This window comes from Siniperca chuatsi, linkage group LG13 (genome assembly GCF_020085105.1).
Source record: "Siniperca chuatsi isolate FFG_IHB_CAS linkage group LG13, ASM2008510v1, whole genome shotgun sequence".
NCBI classification, from domain to species: domain Eukaryota; kingdom Metazoa; phylum Chordata; class Actinopteri; order Centrarchiformes; family Sinipercidae; genus Siniperca; species Siniperca chuatsi.
Genome location: NC_058054.1, coordinates 17,767,641 through 17,780,622, shown reverse-complemented (window position 1 = coordinate 17,780,622; position 12,982 = coordinate 17,767,641). Strand labels below are relative to the sequence as shown.

Sequence of the window (12,982 nt, the reverse complement as noted above, 5' to 3'; positions counted from 1 at the left end):
TTGGCTCCACCTGATCACAGCTGATGGAGGCTATAATCCAGTGAGAGCTTGATTCTAACTGATACTACCTGGATGAGATGTCCCAAACAGATTTACTGCACAGTAGTTGATGCTTCATATGATGCTCATTGGCTCTGTAGATTATTCACTGCATAAACACCTGTCTATAGATGCCTGCCTGTTTTTTGTTGTTGATGTTGTTTTTGTCTAGCTGTAAAAATATCCACATTTGTATTTATTTTTTGAGACATTGAATGTACAAACCTATTGATGAGGAGGTTCACACTGTGCGACACCTGCTGGTAATTTTTTGTAACTACTTTTGGTACGCTTCCTGTCAGTTCCATGCCATTCATCTTTGTAATTATTGAGAACAGACTTTACTGTCCAAAGTACATCCTGAAGAAAACTTAAAATAAAAGACATGATGCATTAGGGTCACTCAGCTGCACATGAATAGGCAATGCAATAAAATGCTGTTGCATTACTTTATAATCCATGCATCAACAACAGAACATTTGAAAATGAATATGAAAAACATTTAGGTCAGAAAACAAAATTACGTGTGGCACCTCTCAGTAAGAGCGTAATAGTAAATTATTATTCAATTATAATCATAAAGGCTAAAGGCCATCATAGCCGCCAGTACAAGATAGATAGAGTACTTTATTAATTCCAGCAGGATTTTTTTCTGTTACAGCAGCTTAGAGCATTTAAGTCAAGATAAAAAGCAAAGAAACATACTTATCAACAATACAATACTTGTAAACAGTAACATAAAATAAAAAGCAGGGGACTTTTTTATACTGTACATACAGTGGCCTACATGTGAGGTAAACATGGTGCAAGTAATGCAAAAGTAAATGAAAATTATACTGTAAGGTTATAGTGCAGTTATGGATCAGATAATTTCATTTAACCTAGCTTCGTCTGTCTGCCTATATATATATATATATATATATATATATATATATATATATATATATATATATATATATATATATATATATATTTGTGTTGACATTGTACTGTCTAAAGACAAAGAGGTAGAACCTTTATTTTGAAAAGTACACCGCAAACATAATTGATAGTGCACACTAGCAACCTGAATTACCTGAATAAAGCTGATTAGGAAAAGGCCTTTAACAGTTAAATTTTAATTAGGGCCTTTAACATCAAATAAATACAGAACAAGTGAGGAACAATCATAAACTTTGACTAATTTTCTCTTGCTGAAACTGGAAGCATATCTAATGCTATTACACAAAACTGTGTAATAGCGTTAAATTAGACACATTTATAATTGTGTGTATCTTCAAGAATAAAGGACTCAAACAGGACAAAGTACAGATTTAAAGCTTTTTTCTACGTGTGTGTATATATATATGTATATATATATACATATATATATTTGTTTTGACATTGCACTGTCTAAAGGCAAAGAAGTAGAGCACAGCGCAAACATATTTTATAGAGCACACTAGCCAATGAGAAGCAAGGGGGCACTGAAGGCCACCCACCAATGAAAACAAAACATTGAGTGGTAAATTTGTTTTGTCAGTAAGAACGGAACAAGAAATTGAGCTGAATTTGTGCTTTTTGTTGTGTTTCTAGTTTCTGCCTGTACGGTTCAAAGGTACCTTGGTCTTTGATCACAGGTTTCACTCTCTCCACTGATGTCTCCCCTCACATTTCCTCTGCAAGTGACAATTGTAGCCTTGCACAGGTGACAATTGTAGCCTCACCAAGGGGTTAATTGTATTAATTGGCTAGCCCTCGGCAGGTGTTTTTGTAACGTGCTTGTTGGATGGTACACTACATTTCTGAGATGTTTATGGTCCACTTGGCTTTCCATAGAAACATCACTATTATCTTTTATCGTTTACTAAAAGAAAATTAAATGGCTGTGTCTGTCTTTTCATGAGTGGCTTAAAATGATTCTGGGGGCTAAATAATAAGCTACATTCAGGGAAACCAAAGATGATTAGGCCTGCATTTAATACATTCATTATAAGTGGAACACACTCAGACAGAGTGATGTATTGAGGTTAGTTGGACTCTACAGATTCAGGGTTTTAACAAGTGTTCGACTGCACAGTTGAGCCTGTTTTCCATGGAGAAAAAAACAAGCCGGGACAGGTCAGAGCTGGAACAGTGCTGGATGAATAAATTATAAATAATATGAATCCTCTTGTCCATGATGATAAATTAAACAGGACATGAATATTTAATGAGCAAGGCCGGTGGACAGAAGCAGTCCATGTTGATGTGTTGTATTATTACAGCGTCATTTCAAGGACTGTGGAGTGTTACGCTTGGCCTTCAGCACTGCATCGCTGCTGTTCTATATGTGTGTGTGAGTGTGCGTGTTTGTCTAACAGTGTTTTTCTTATATTATCTTTCAGAGCCCTACTTTGTGAGCTCCATGGAGTGGGGGCCTCATATTTATTTCTTCTTCAGAGAGATGGCCATGGAATTTCATCATCTAGAGAAGGTGCTCGCATTCTTTCTTTCTCCCCCTTTCTTCTTCTTCTATTCTATTATCCATTTTACAAAACCTCGCTCATTGTACTCCAGGTGATGGTGTCCCGTGTGGCTCGCGTGTGTAAGGCAGACCTGGGTGGCTCTCAGCGCGTCCTTGAGAAACAGTGGACCACATTCCTGAAGGCACGGCTCAACTGCTCCGTCCCGGGAGATTCACATTTTTACTTCAACCTCTTACACGCCACAAGCAACATCATCCACATGCAGGGACGAGACGTCATCCTGGGTCTCTTCTCCACGCCACCAAACAGGTACCGAGACACACACAACATGTACACAAAGAAGCACAAACACAATTTTTTTTCTCATCACTGTCTTCTTTTCTCTGTCTCTGCTAGCATCCCTGGCTCTGCGGTGTGTGTGTTTGACATGCAGCAGCTCGCTCATGTCTTTGAGGGCCGGTTTAAAGAGCAGAAATCCCCTGAGTCTATTTGGACTCCCGTACCGGACGAGGCAGTGCCCAAACCCAGGTATTGTTATGGAATTGTTATGCAAAGTGTATGTGAGCAGAACTTGGGCAGAATACTGCAGTGCTGCTGTCTTGAGCATCTGTCTCACATATAGTCTACTTACTCCCCTGCTATGCTCCAACTGTCAATCACACAGCAACTTCACTACTATTCAGCAAATATTCTAATACAGCCTACAGCAGCCACATAAAGAACTCCTCTGGCTCTTTTCTTCTTGCTCTCATTGGACTTCTATTGCTCTCTCTTTCCTATCTATCTATTCTTCAACCCTCAATTTCTCTGCTTCTGTTTCTTTCTTCGTCTGCAGACCAGGGGGATGTGCAGTGCAGGGATCCAGATTTAGCTCCTCTACCACGCTGCCGGATGAGGTGCTGAACTTTGTGAAGACCCACCCACTGATGGACGAGACCGTTCCACTACTGGGGCACAGACCCTGGGTGGTCAAGACTATGGGCAGGTACAAATACTGACTCAGTTGTTTTATAGCGCCCATGCAGAACTTTTTATGGCATGAAAAAGGGAGGCATAAATCTGAAAATATGCATCATAGCTTGTAGGTAGAATGGGAAATGTTTTTTATTGATCTACTTTGAAAATACGTATTTTCACTATCTGTGTATCTATCTAGATACCAGCTGACATCCATGGTGGTGGACACAGAGGCTGGTCCCCATAAGAACCGTACAGTCTTGTTCCTGGGCTCGACTCGAGGAACCATCCTCAAGTTTCTGATGATTCCCATTGGAGATTCTGTCTCCCACAGCAGTGTGTTTCTGGAGGAGGTGGAAGGATTCAACCCAGAGAAGTGAGTAGGAGTCAGGACATATTTGTCCTTGATCTCCAATAAATTATACATTTTGGCATGCTCTAGGTAGATCAGGTCTCATGTTGCCTGCCTCCATTTGAGAACTGGAGAGTGCTTTTCACCCAAGAACTGTGTTTAGTTACACATATTTTAAATATCTGAGTTAAAATTTTTTGAAGTGCAGCTTAGAGTAAAAGCCTACTCAGCTTATACAGGTATATTCACATATATAGTTAAGGAGTTTGATTTTACAGTTTTATGGTTTTTCATTCTTTTTTATCGATTATGTGACACTTATTCACTCAAATAATAATAACCGTTTAGTCCAAAAAATGTCAAAAATAATGAAAAATGCACATTACAACTGTCCAGAGTCAAAAACCCAAAGATATTCAGTAAACTATCATATATAACAAATAAATGCATAAAATGTGCACATTTAGAATATTTGGCATTTTAACTTCAATCAAAATATTACCAAAATAGTTCAACTGACTGATCAACTAAATGTTTCAGCTCTATTTGACTTAACGATGAAAATAAGTATCTTGTTTGTTGTTGAATTGGTGATAATTTATACAAACTATTCCTGTTTTGATTGTCATCAACCTTTTGTATCAACTTAGATTTAATTATTGTCTTGTGTTACTGTAAAAGACCTGACCATCAAAAAATGGTAGCAGTGAAATAGGGATTTTCGCTTCATGTCTGTGTAGGCCTAGATAAAACTCTAGTATGCTGATGTTGTGACCATTCATATTAGGGTTAGGGCACGGGGCTGTCTGCCTTCAAGTACCAACAGATGAAGCCTTTGACCGTGTCACAGATTGATTTGAGGCCAAAAAGAGTACATTGACCTCCCTCTGCTGGCTCCTTACCCTCTGCCTCCTGTCTTCATGCTCCTGTGTCTCACTGTGTCTGCAGGTGTGGTGAGGACTCTCCTCAGGCTCGTCAGCTTTTGTCTCTGTCACTGGACCGGACCAGCCACACTCTGCTGCTGGCCTTCCCCTCCTGTCTGGTCCGAGTGCCCACATCTCGCTGCCACCTGCACTCACGCTGCATGAAGTAAGTGACACGCTGTCACCTGTTGTTTTCTCGGAGAGTATTTTCCTTTCCCTCAACGTTTCTTTGGCTGATAATTAAGTTAGTTTGACTGTAGCAGTGGCCATTAGTCAAGGTACTAAAAATTACCAATGGCCAACTTTTCTTTTGACCCTGTGCTCTCACTCCCTATTAGTGCAGTTGTCCCAATAAAAAATATAAAATATAAAATTCTGCCATTGTTTCAATCAGCAAGGGACAGATGGCATGTGTATTTGTCGAACTACAGCTAACTTGTTTGGTTTAATATTTATTTGGGGAAATAGTATTTAACTTGACACGAGAGGCTTAAAGATCGTCTTGATCTAAGCTTGTAATAAAATAGATGATTCATTATGAATACCAAGAAGGCATTTGTTTATTGCTGCACAAATGGGAAGATCTTTTGAAGTAGGACTCCGCACTGTGAACCTGAGTCCCACAGCAGCTATATATCACACTTGGATATAGGAAACTGAGAACAAGTAGCAAACGATATGTGTAACTGCTGTATATGAAGAGGAATAGACAGTAGACTAGACAGTAAGCTAGCTAACTTCCCTGCTAAATTCATAGTTGTAGCACTTGTTCCTAGGTTTGATAGATAACTTTCTCTAAGTTAGTTTCTCAGGGAGAGTTTCCAGCTAAAATTGTCAAAATGTCCACTGTGAGAATCAGGTCAGTATTTCTTAACTTTTTATTTTCATTGGTGTGTGTGTGTGTGTGTGTGTGTGTGTGTGTGTGTGTGTGTGTGTGTGTGTTTATGCAGGAGTTGTCTAGCCTCCAGGGACCCATACTGTGGCTGGACCAGAGGCAGCACCTGCTCCTTCCTGAGACCAGGCACACGGTGAGGACATTACACACACACACACAAACACACCACACACGCCAGCTTGTGAAGAGTTTCCCACCTCTGCAGACCTGCTGCCTGAAAAACTCAGGACAAGTTACAGTATGTGGAGAGAGTTTTATTGGTGAAGTTGCAACATTCCCGTATGCTGTACATGGAAAGCTAATGAAGCTAATTCATATTTCACTTAAAGTAAAATAAGGAGAATAAATGCTATAAAATGATGGCAGAGTGTTCTTGTACTTTGAGAGATGTGAATTCAAGCCCCTGTGTCTGCAAGCAAGACTTTAGATTTTTGTTTATTCCACAATGCGACCTCAAGTAGACATATGGACATGTAAGAAAACAAAAGAAACAGAAATGAAGTGGACAGCGACACTTGTTGCTCAGTAATTGAAATCAAACTCTAGGCAAATACAATATAATAAAGAAGAAAATGATCAGTAAATGAGGAACAAACAAGCACACTGTGGTAAATAATATATAGTTACTTAAACGAAGCCATTATTATGTTAACAAACAAGCATGGTTAAGTCATTGATATTCTTTAGTTCTGAATATTCACCCTGTATCCATGAGCAATACACTGAATCCACCACTCATATGGTATCCATACCTATTAAACAAGATCAATTAGTTCAGTGTAAATGTTTTCTTTTTTTTTTTTTGAGGCTCTCATAGTTATATAATGCAATTCTGATCTGTCTGCACTTTAACAGTCATGTTTGAGCCAATGAACAGACTGTTGACACAAGAAACCACTGAGACACAGCACAGGTTCCTCTGTCCGTCCGTTTTTTGAAATCATTTTAGTTAGGAAGTTTAAGTAAAGCTGTAAAATAATGGTATAAATTTTAAATGTAGTAGATTAAATAAGTGTTCTGAATATGTAAAAGGTCATGTTATGTTTATTTTGTAGGTATATATAGGTTTATTTCATTTTGTAAGCCAACAAAGCCAGTAAAGATGTGTGGGTATATATATAATATTTAATTTGATTTACAGTGTTAAATACAGATCAATTAATGACAATAATTTCAAAATAATCCTTATCCTTATAAATTCATATTCCCATGAATAACATGAAGTATTAATATCCACAATTGTTGTAGTACTTGTATCTGTATCAAAGTCAAACATTGTACCTATTACCACAATCGCTACTTCCATCTCTCATCACCACCTGTATGGCTGACCCTGACCTCTGACCTCCCTGATGGGTGGCAAGCAAAAAGAGAAAATCAATAATGGGATCAACCATGTATTCCATTTCATTGGATGTGCCATATCAATTGAATTGATTACTATCAACAAATGTCCACATTATTGTACCATTTTCTATGTAAATGTGAGCATGTTCATATAAAAGTCAATTTTTACATTCATGAGTTATTTTCAGTAAGGTATAACTTAATTTTTTCTGTTATGTTAGACTGTAAACATTCGACACACACCACCATGAGAGATCACATAACTGTATATAGTGAATTAAGGGCACGATTATTTATATGTATATGAAGAGAAATATTGAAGTATGATTTGCTGATCTGTGATCTCTGTGTGACTGCAGGCTGCCTTTTCAACAAGATGTGGAATATGGAAACACCACCTCCCATCTAGGAGACTGTGATGGTAGGTTGCAGCACTATGACATGGATGCTTCTGGCTGTGTACGGTGGACTGAGGGCAGGCGCCGCCTGGTGGCTGAATCCCTCATTACACCTGTCTACTTGTCACCGAACATTTTGTTCTGAAAAAAAACCCTGATACTATGGAGTGAGAGAATATTTTGTGACAATTTCCGTAATTTAGCACATTTTAATTATCCAAGGTGTAATGTAATTTCCTTCCCAGCTCAGCAAGATCCATTCAACCTTGATATTAGCAACTTAGAGTGTTTTGGTGTCTTTGTCAGAGCTGAATCAGGTGGGAGTTGAACTGGGATTTTTGTTTCAGCCTCACTTCCTACAGGTCAAATCACTCCCAGTGTGAAACAGTTTAATTAGGGAGGATGTGAGAGGTGTAACTGCTGGTAGACAATACCACTAAGACAGCACGATGGGAAATGCAACATCCTTCTGGTTACGAGGCTTTGTTCTCTCAAAGCTGAACATCTGAGAGAGGAATGACTGAGGGTAGCCAGTGAGCAAGCTGGAAATAGCTTAGCATAAAATACTGATGTCACTTCTGTTGAGAGGCTCAGATGTCACTGCAGCAGCGCCAGAGAGGGCCTCTTTGAACCCTGCTCTGAAATTCACAAAGTCAGTGGAAACCAAAAAAAAGTAATTTCCTTTCCAGCAGATTCTTTCTGAACTGTTCTGCCTGTTTTAGGCCAGTTTCAAAGTAAAAAAAATCAATGTAGATAGATGTGAATTTCCAAAAGGCAACAGAAAAAGAGCACATAGCACATTCCAAGCCCTCATCACACTCATTTGTTTTAAACTGATACATGGGCATCTAGTTTTTATCCTGCTCTCAGAAACTGATAGCAGTAGAAGTCAGCAATGCCAGGCTGCAGACCTGACAGACTCTAATCCGAGCTGTGAAAGCGCAGCAGAGGCCGAGCCAGGGACAGGCATGTGCTGCTGTGTCTGCAGATGGGAGTGATTAGAGCTGGGTGGAAACACTGAGGTAATGGTATGTTGCGAGGAGAGACTCTCCTACCAGGCTGCATGATGGAAAGTGTGAGGAGAGGAGAGGAGAAAAGGGGAGTCAGCTGCTGTGGTCTGAGCTGTGCTGATGACAAGTGCAGGCCTCTCTGAACCTGGAGCCTGTGGAGCCTCAAGGCCAGACTGGAGAGAAGCTCCCTTTAAAGATAATCATCATATAATGCTGAACACGATGATCACCAATTATGAGTGTTATTGTAGTTATTGATTTATCATGATACATTATATCTTGTGAGGGGAAGAGCACTAAGTAGAAGTAGCAGAATAGCACTATATGTAATAATAATAATAATTTTAAACTGCACCCTGTGGACAGACATTGAGGATGTCCATTGTGCTGTTCTACTAAATGTCATCTTCATAATTGTGTCTCTTAATCTTCAGGAATTCTACAGCAGAGTTTGCTGATTGAACCGGAGAGCTTGGTCTCCCTCAACCTGCTTGTGGCGTCTGCAGTTTCTGCGTTCACCATCGGGGCAGCGCTCTCCGGCCTCGCCGTGTGCTGGATCATGGCCCACAAGCCCACCAACCGTCGCCACGGCAACACCTCCCAGTCCTCTATCCAGCGGCGTGAAAGAGGCCTACTGAGTAACGGAGGCGGGATGGGAGGCTCCGTGCTCAGCGTGACACGGCAGGGAGGCGGGGAGCGCCCCTGCTCTCAGGGCGGGGAAACCCTGTTTGTCATGCCCAACGGCTGGGTGAAGTCAGGAGAGCTTGACCCGGGTTTCCTGCCAACCCCGGAGCACACGCCCCAGCAGAAACGCAGAGGCCTACGACTGTCGGACTCCAACTCTGGAGGGTGGGACACCAGCCAGACGTACCTGGGGGGAGGCTCTGTGGGTCTGGGTTCACCCTGCCGTATACCCCCTTCCGTCTACCTGACGACCAGACTCTTCCAGCAGGGGGGAGGCGGGAGACACAGTGGTGAGGGCCGGGGGAATGACACACCACGCCAGCACTATGTATGCCTGAGCAAGCAAGAAAAAGGAGGGAAGGGGACGCCCAAAGCCCCTCTCAGGAAGTCTGCAGGAGAATATGTATACCCCATGACCCCCCAGGACTCGCCTGAGCGCAGGAGGGTGGTCTCAGCACCCAGTGCCCCCATGGAGTATGGCGAGCCGCTGCCTTTGCGCTGGCCAGCCCCAGAAGGATACATCCTCAGCAGCCACGGCATGGTCCCCGTCCCCCTGCCTCCAGCCTCGATGCCCGCTCCCAGTGGCCAGGCTTACGTGTCCCAGCAACACGCCCCCGGGCTAAGCAGAGCCCTGCTGAGAGGGGCCCTGGAGCGAGGGGAGCTGGGCGAGCTGGTGGATCTCAGCCAGCTGATGAGTAAGAAGAACTGCAGCGATAGGACTCAGGCTGGCCAGTGACTCTTGAGAAAATAAGGGGGACGGGAGCTTTTCCATGTCCAGCGCTCTCTGTTTTGTTTACATAGATCTCTCCTTTCTCTTTCCTCCTCATTCTGTCCATTTCCCTCTCCCTTCCCTTCTCTTTTCCCTACATCTTTATTTGCCCCTCTGATCTCTGTCAAGTCTCTCAGGCAACCGACCCCCCTACCCCTACACCCCATGATGAGTCTCTCTTTATGACTGGCTGCTGGGTCTGCCACTCGTATCCGGGCTCACACTAATTGGTCAGATGGACTGAGGTTGTTGCTGTGTCTGCATTGCAGAGTTGCCTCTCTTTCCTGCTACTCAGCGGCAGCAGGAAGAGGGAAGAGAGAGGATGGAGGGGAAAGAAAGAAAGAAAGCGGAATGGGGGCCAGAAAGGATGTGGACAGAGACAAAGATGGACATGGCACTTAAAGGCTGCCTTCTCTGTGCAGATTAACTGAGGCTGCAGAGCCGGTCAAATACTGCAGCAGGAGTGGGATGCTTTTTCAATCTTGGATAACATTAACAAGACTGCCACCCATCTGTTCTCCACTCTATTACCTGTTGGTCTGATTGCCAACTAGGTACTTGAAGTGAAATTGCAAATTCTAAACATCGTAAAAGTATCTGAAGCTGTAGGTGACTCATCAGACAAGTCATTCTGACTGTAAACACAAATCTAATGGATGATGAGGAAACAAAATCCTTCTCTCTATATCTTTGTCACTCTCTCTTCCCCTTTGCTGCACACATACAGTAGATGCATACATGTTTTTGTACAGGTGAGGGAGGGTATTTAGTATTCTATGTACATGAGAAGCACGGCGTGTGTGCCAAATGCCTCTAACCTGTCTCATAAGAGTATGGGACCATAACTCACATCTTTGGAGAGCAGAGTGCAGGACTGAAATGTCAGCACTATTTCTGCCAACCTCTTGCTCTCCGTAATGACGGCATCTGAACCGTCCATCGCTCAATTCATTTGCCTCCTTACAGCCCATGTACTCTTTAATGACCAGTAATTCCACGTGGACGTCTAGGGAGATTGCACCAGAACACTGGACTGACACTGCAGGACAAAAGAAAGAAAAGCAAGAGAGAAGTGTTTATAAGTAAATGCACTGCAATATATGAACACCTTGTCCTTCACTGTCACCTTAGGGTTTTTCCGCACACACGCACACGCACACACACACACACACACACACACACACACACACATTCATTAATGCTGCATTATAGAACACAGTCCAGTTTTATAGGGCAAAATTTCCCCTTAAGCCTGCAGTGGGTCATGGTCCCACCGACGTGATACAGAACAAAGTGACAGTTACAGTGGTGATGACTGAAACCCCTGGCTTAACTCAGAGCCAATAGGGGTAATGGAAATGTTCCCAGCAGGCAAATGGGACTATATATTCAGCCCATCAAAGTGCCCGGTGCCATGAAATGGTCGGCGTTTAGATCAACACAACATGGCTTTTCTGTGTGTAAGCGAGGAGATGGAAGTCATAAAAAAAGAGACAAGATGAAGAAGACAGAAGCGAAAAGCAAGTCTTGACTTGATGACATGAGGTGCACTAACAACAACTGCGAAAAAAGTCAGAATTTGTTATAACTGACCAGATGACTTGATTTTCACTCAGTCGCAGTCAGTAGTGGACAAATGAATGTTGGTTTGTGCTGACTTTGTAGTGAGCAGCAATATATGGTTGATCTGTACATAGTGAACTTTGATTTAGATAAAATGATAATGTAAGACAAACAGTAACTCCAAAAATGATGACATCAGGCACTAGCTTGCAAACAAAAATAAACATGTATCATGTCATTATAGCTATTAATGTATGAAAATCTGTTTTCATAAAAGTTTCATATCAACCTGCTCCAAGATTGAAATCACCAAGACGCTAAGTATTACCAGAGTTTTTTACATCTGTGTGCCAAAACCAAGATATGAATGATTTACTGATGCCTGATTACTGAAGCAAAAAAACTGAGAGAAACTTGTTTTAAAGTGCCATGAAGACCGTTTCAGTCAGCAGTGCACCTCGTGTACTGTGGTGTCAGAGAACTCACTTGTTGCAGTATACTTGTGATATGTATGCCTTTGACCTTACATGCTGAATGTTTTATTTTTTTATTTAGATGTCGGCTTGTACTGTTGAAATCATTTTTTCAGTTCTCTCCCTCTGTTCCTCAAACAGTGATTGAGGGTCTGTTTATAAACTACTTTGAGACATCATGCCACACTTATATACTGTAAATATGTAAGAATGAATACAGACACTTGCCCTTTATGATTATACTGTAATGTATTCACTGATACCATGACATGAACTGTGTTTATTGCAGAATAGCCGATATGTTATAATAATGATTTAAAAGTAGTTCATAAACAAACCTTCAAATGGACTGAAATGCTGTGAGGGAACACTGTGTATCTCATGTTGCGTCCTGATTCTGGGCTTTTTGTCTTGTTTTGTAGTCTAGTGATTGTCTGTCTGTCATTACCAACTGACTGCCATACTGGAGGATCTTGAAAATACTTGTCAGCATCCTGAGTGAATGAATGTACTCATTCTTTTTTTGTTTAGAGTCATTGTAGTGTGCAGTAATAAGGAAAAGCACAAAAACGTGTCTTTTTTTTTGCATTTTGAAAATGAGCTGTTCTGTTTCATTTGTGAATAGTGTAAATAATCATCCCGAAGGTATAGTGTATCAGTTTGGTTTTGGAGGGATCCTTTATGCTCTTCTGAGACAGGACTGTGTGTAAAATGTGAGATTTTCTTGTTTTTCTCGGTGATAATGCTGTGAATAAGATGTATGTACAGTATTTACGTGACTTTGGCTGACTGCTGAGTTCAGCTGTTTCCTGTTATTAGAGTAGAGTCGCAGGCCTGATCTCAGCCAGAACTGAGCCTTCTAATTTGACTGATGCCTGCTGAGTTTTTGCAGTTGCTAAGATACTGCTGTTATAATAACCATCAATCTTTGGGGTACTGCTATTAAATGGCATTATATAATTGACTGCTAATGTTGTCGAGTGTGGCTCTAAATGCACTCATTGAAATAAATGCATATCATTATACGTGTGCTCACGCATATACATACAAATACACACATTTACAAATGCAATTCTATTACTTTACAGCAGTCTCAAGTAATGTGTATGTCATTACTGCAGTTTA

At 41.4% G+C, this 12,982-nt stretch overlaps 1 protein-coding gene across 3 annotated transcripts in view; it reads left to right on the top strand.

The window, feature by feature from the left end:
• Positions 1–12,828, top strand: part of LOC122886303 (semaphorin-6B-like) — a 33,557-nt gene extending 20,729 nt beyond the window's left edge. For all 3 annotated transcript variants that reach the window (XM_044218284.1, XM_044218287.1, XM_044218286.1), the window contains 9 exons: positions 2,406–2,494; positions 2,578–2,795; positions 2,883–3,014; positions 3,322–3,471; positions 3,643–3,819; positions 4,744–4,884; positions 5,669–5,746; positions 7,320–7,381; positions 8,803–12,828. In XM_044218284.1, the coding sequence (XP_044074219.1) occupies positions 2,406–2,494; positions 2,578–2,795; positions 2,883–3,014; positions 3,322–3,471; positions 3,643–3,819; positions 4,744–4,884; positions 5,669–5,746; positions 7,320–7,381; positions 8,803–9,788 (2,033 nt within the window). In that variant the 3' untranslated portion in view covers positions 9,789–12,828. The remainder of the gene's footprint in view (positions 1–2,405; positions 2,495–2,577; positions 2,796–2,882; positions 3,015–3,321; positions 3,472–3,642; positions 3,820–4,743; positions 4,885–5,668; positions 5,747–7,319; positions 7,382–8,802) is intronic.
• Positions 12,829–12,982: the final 154 nt, after the last annotated feature.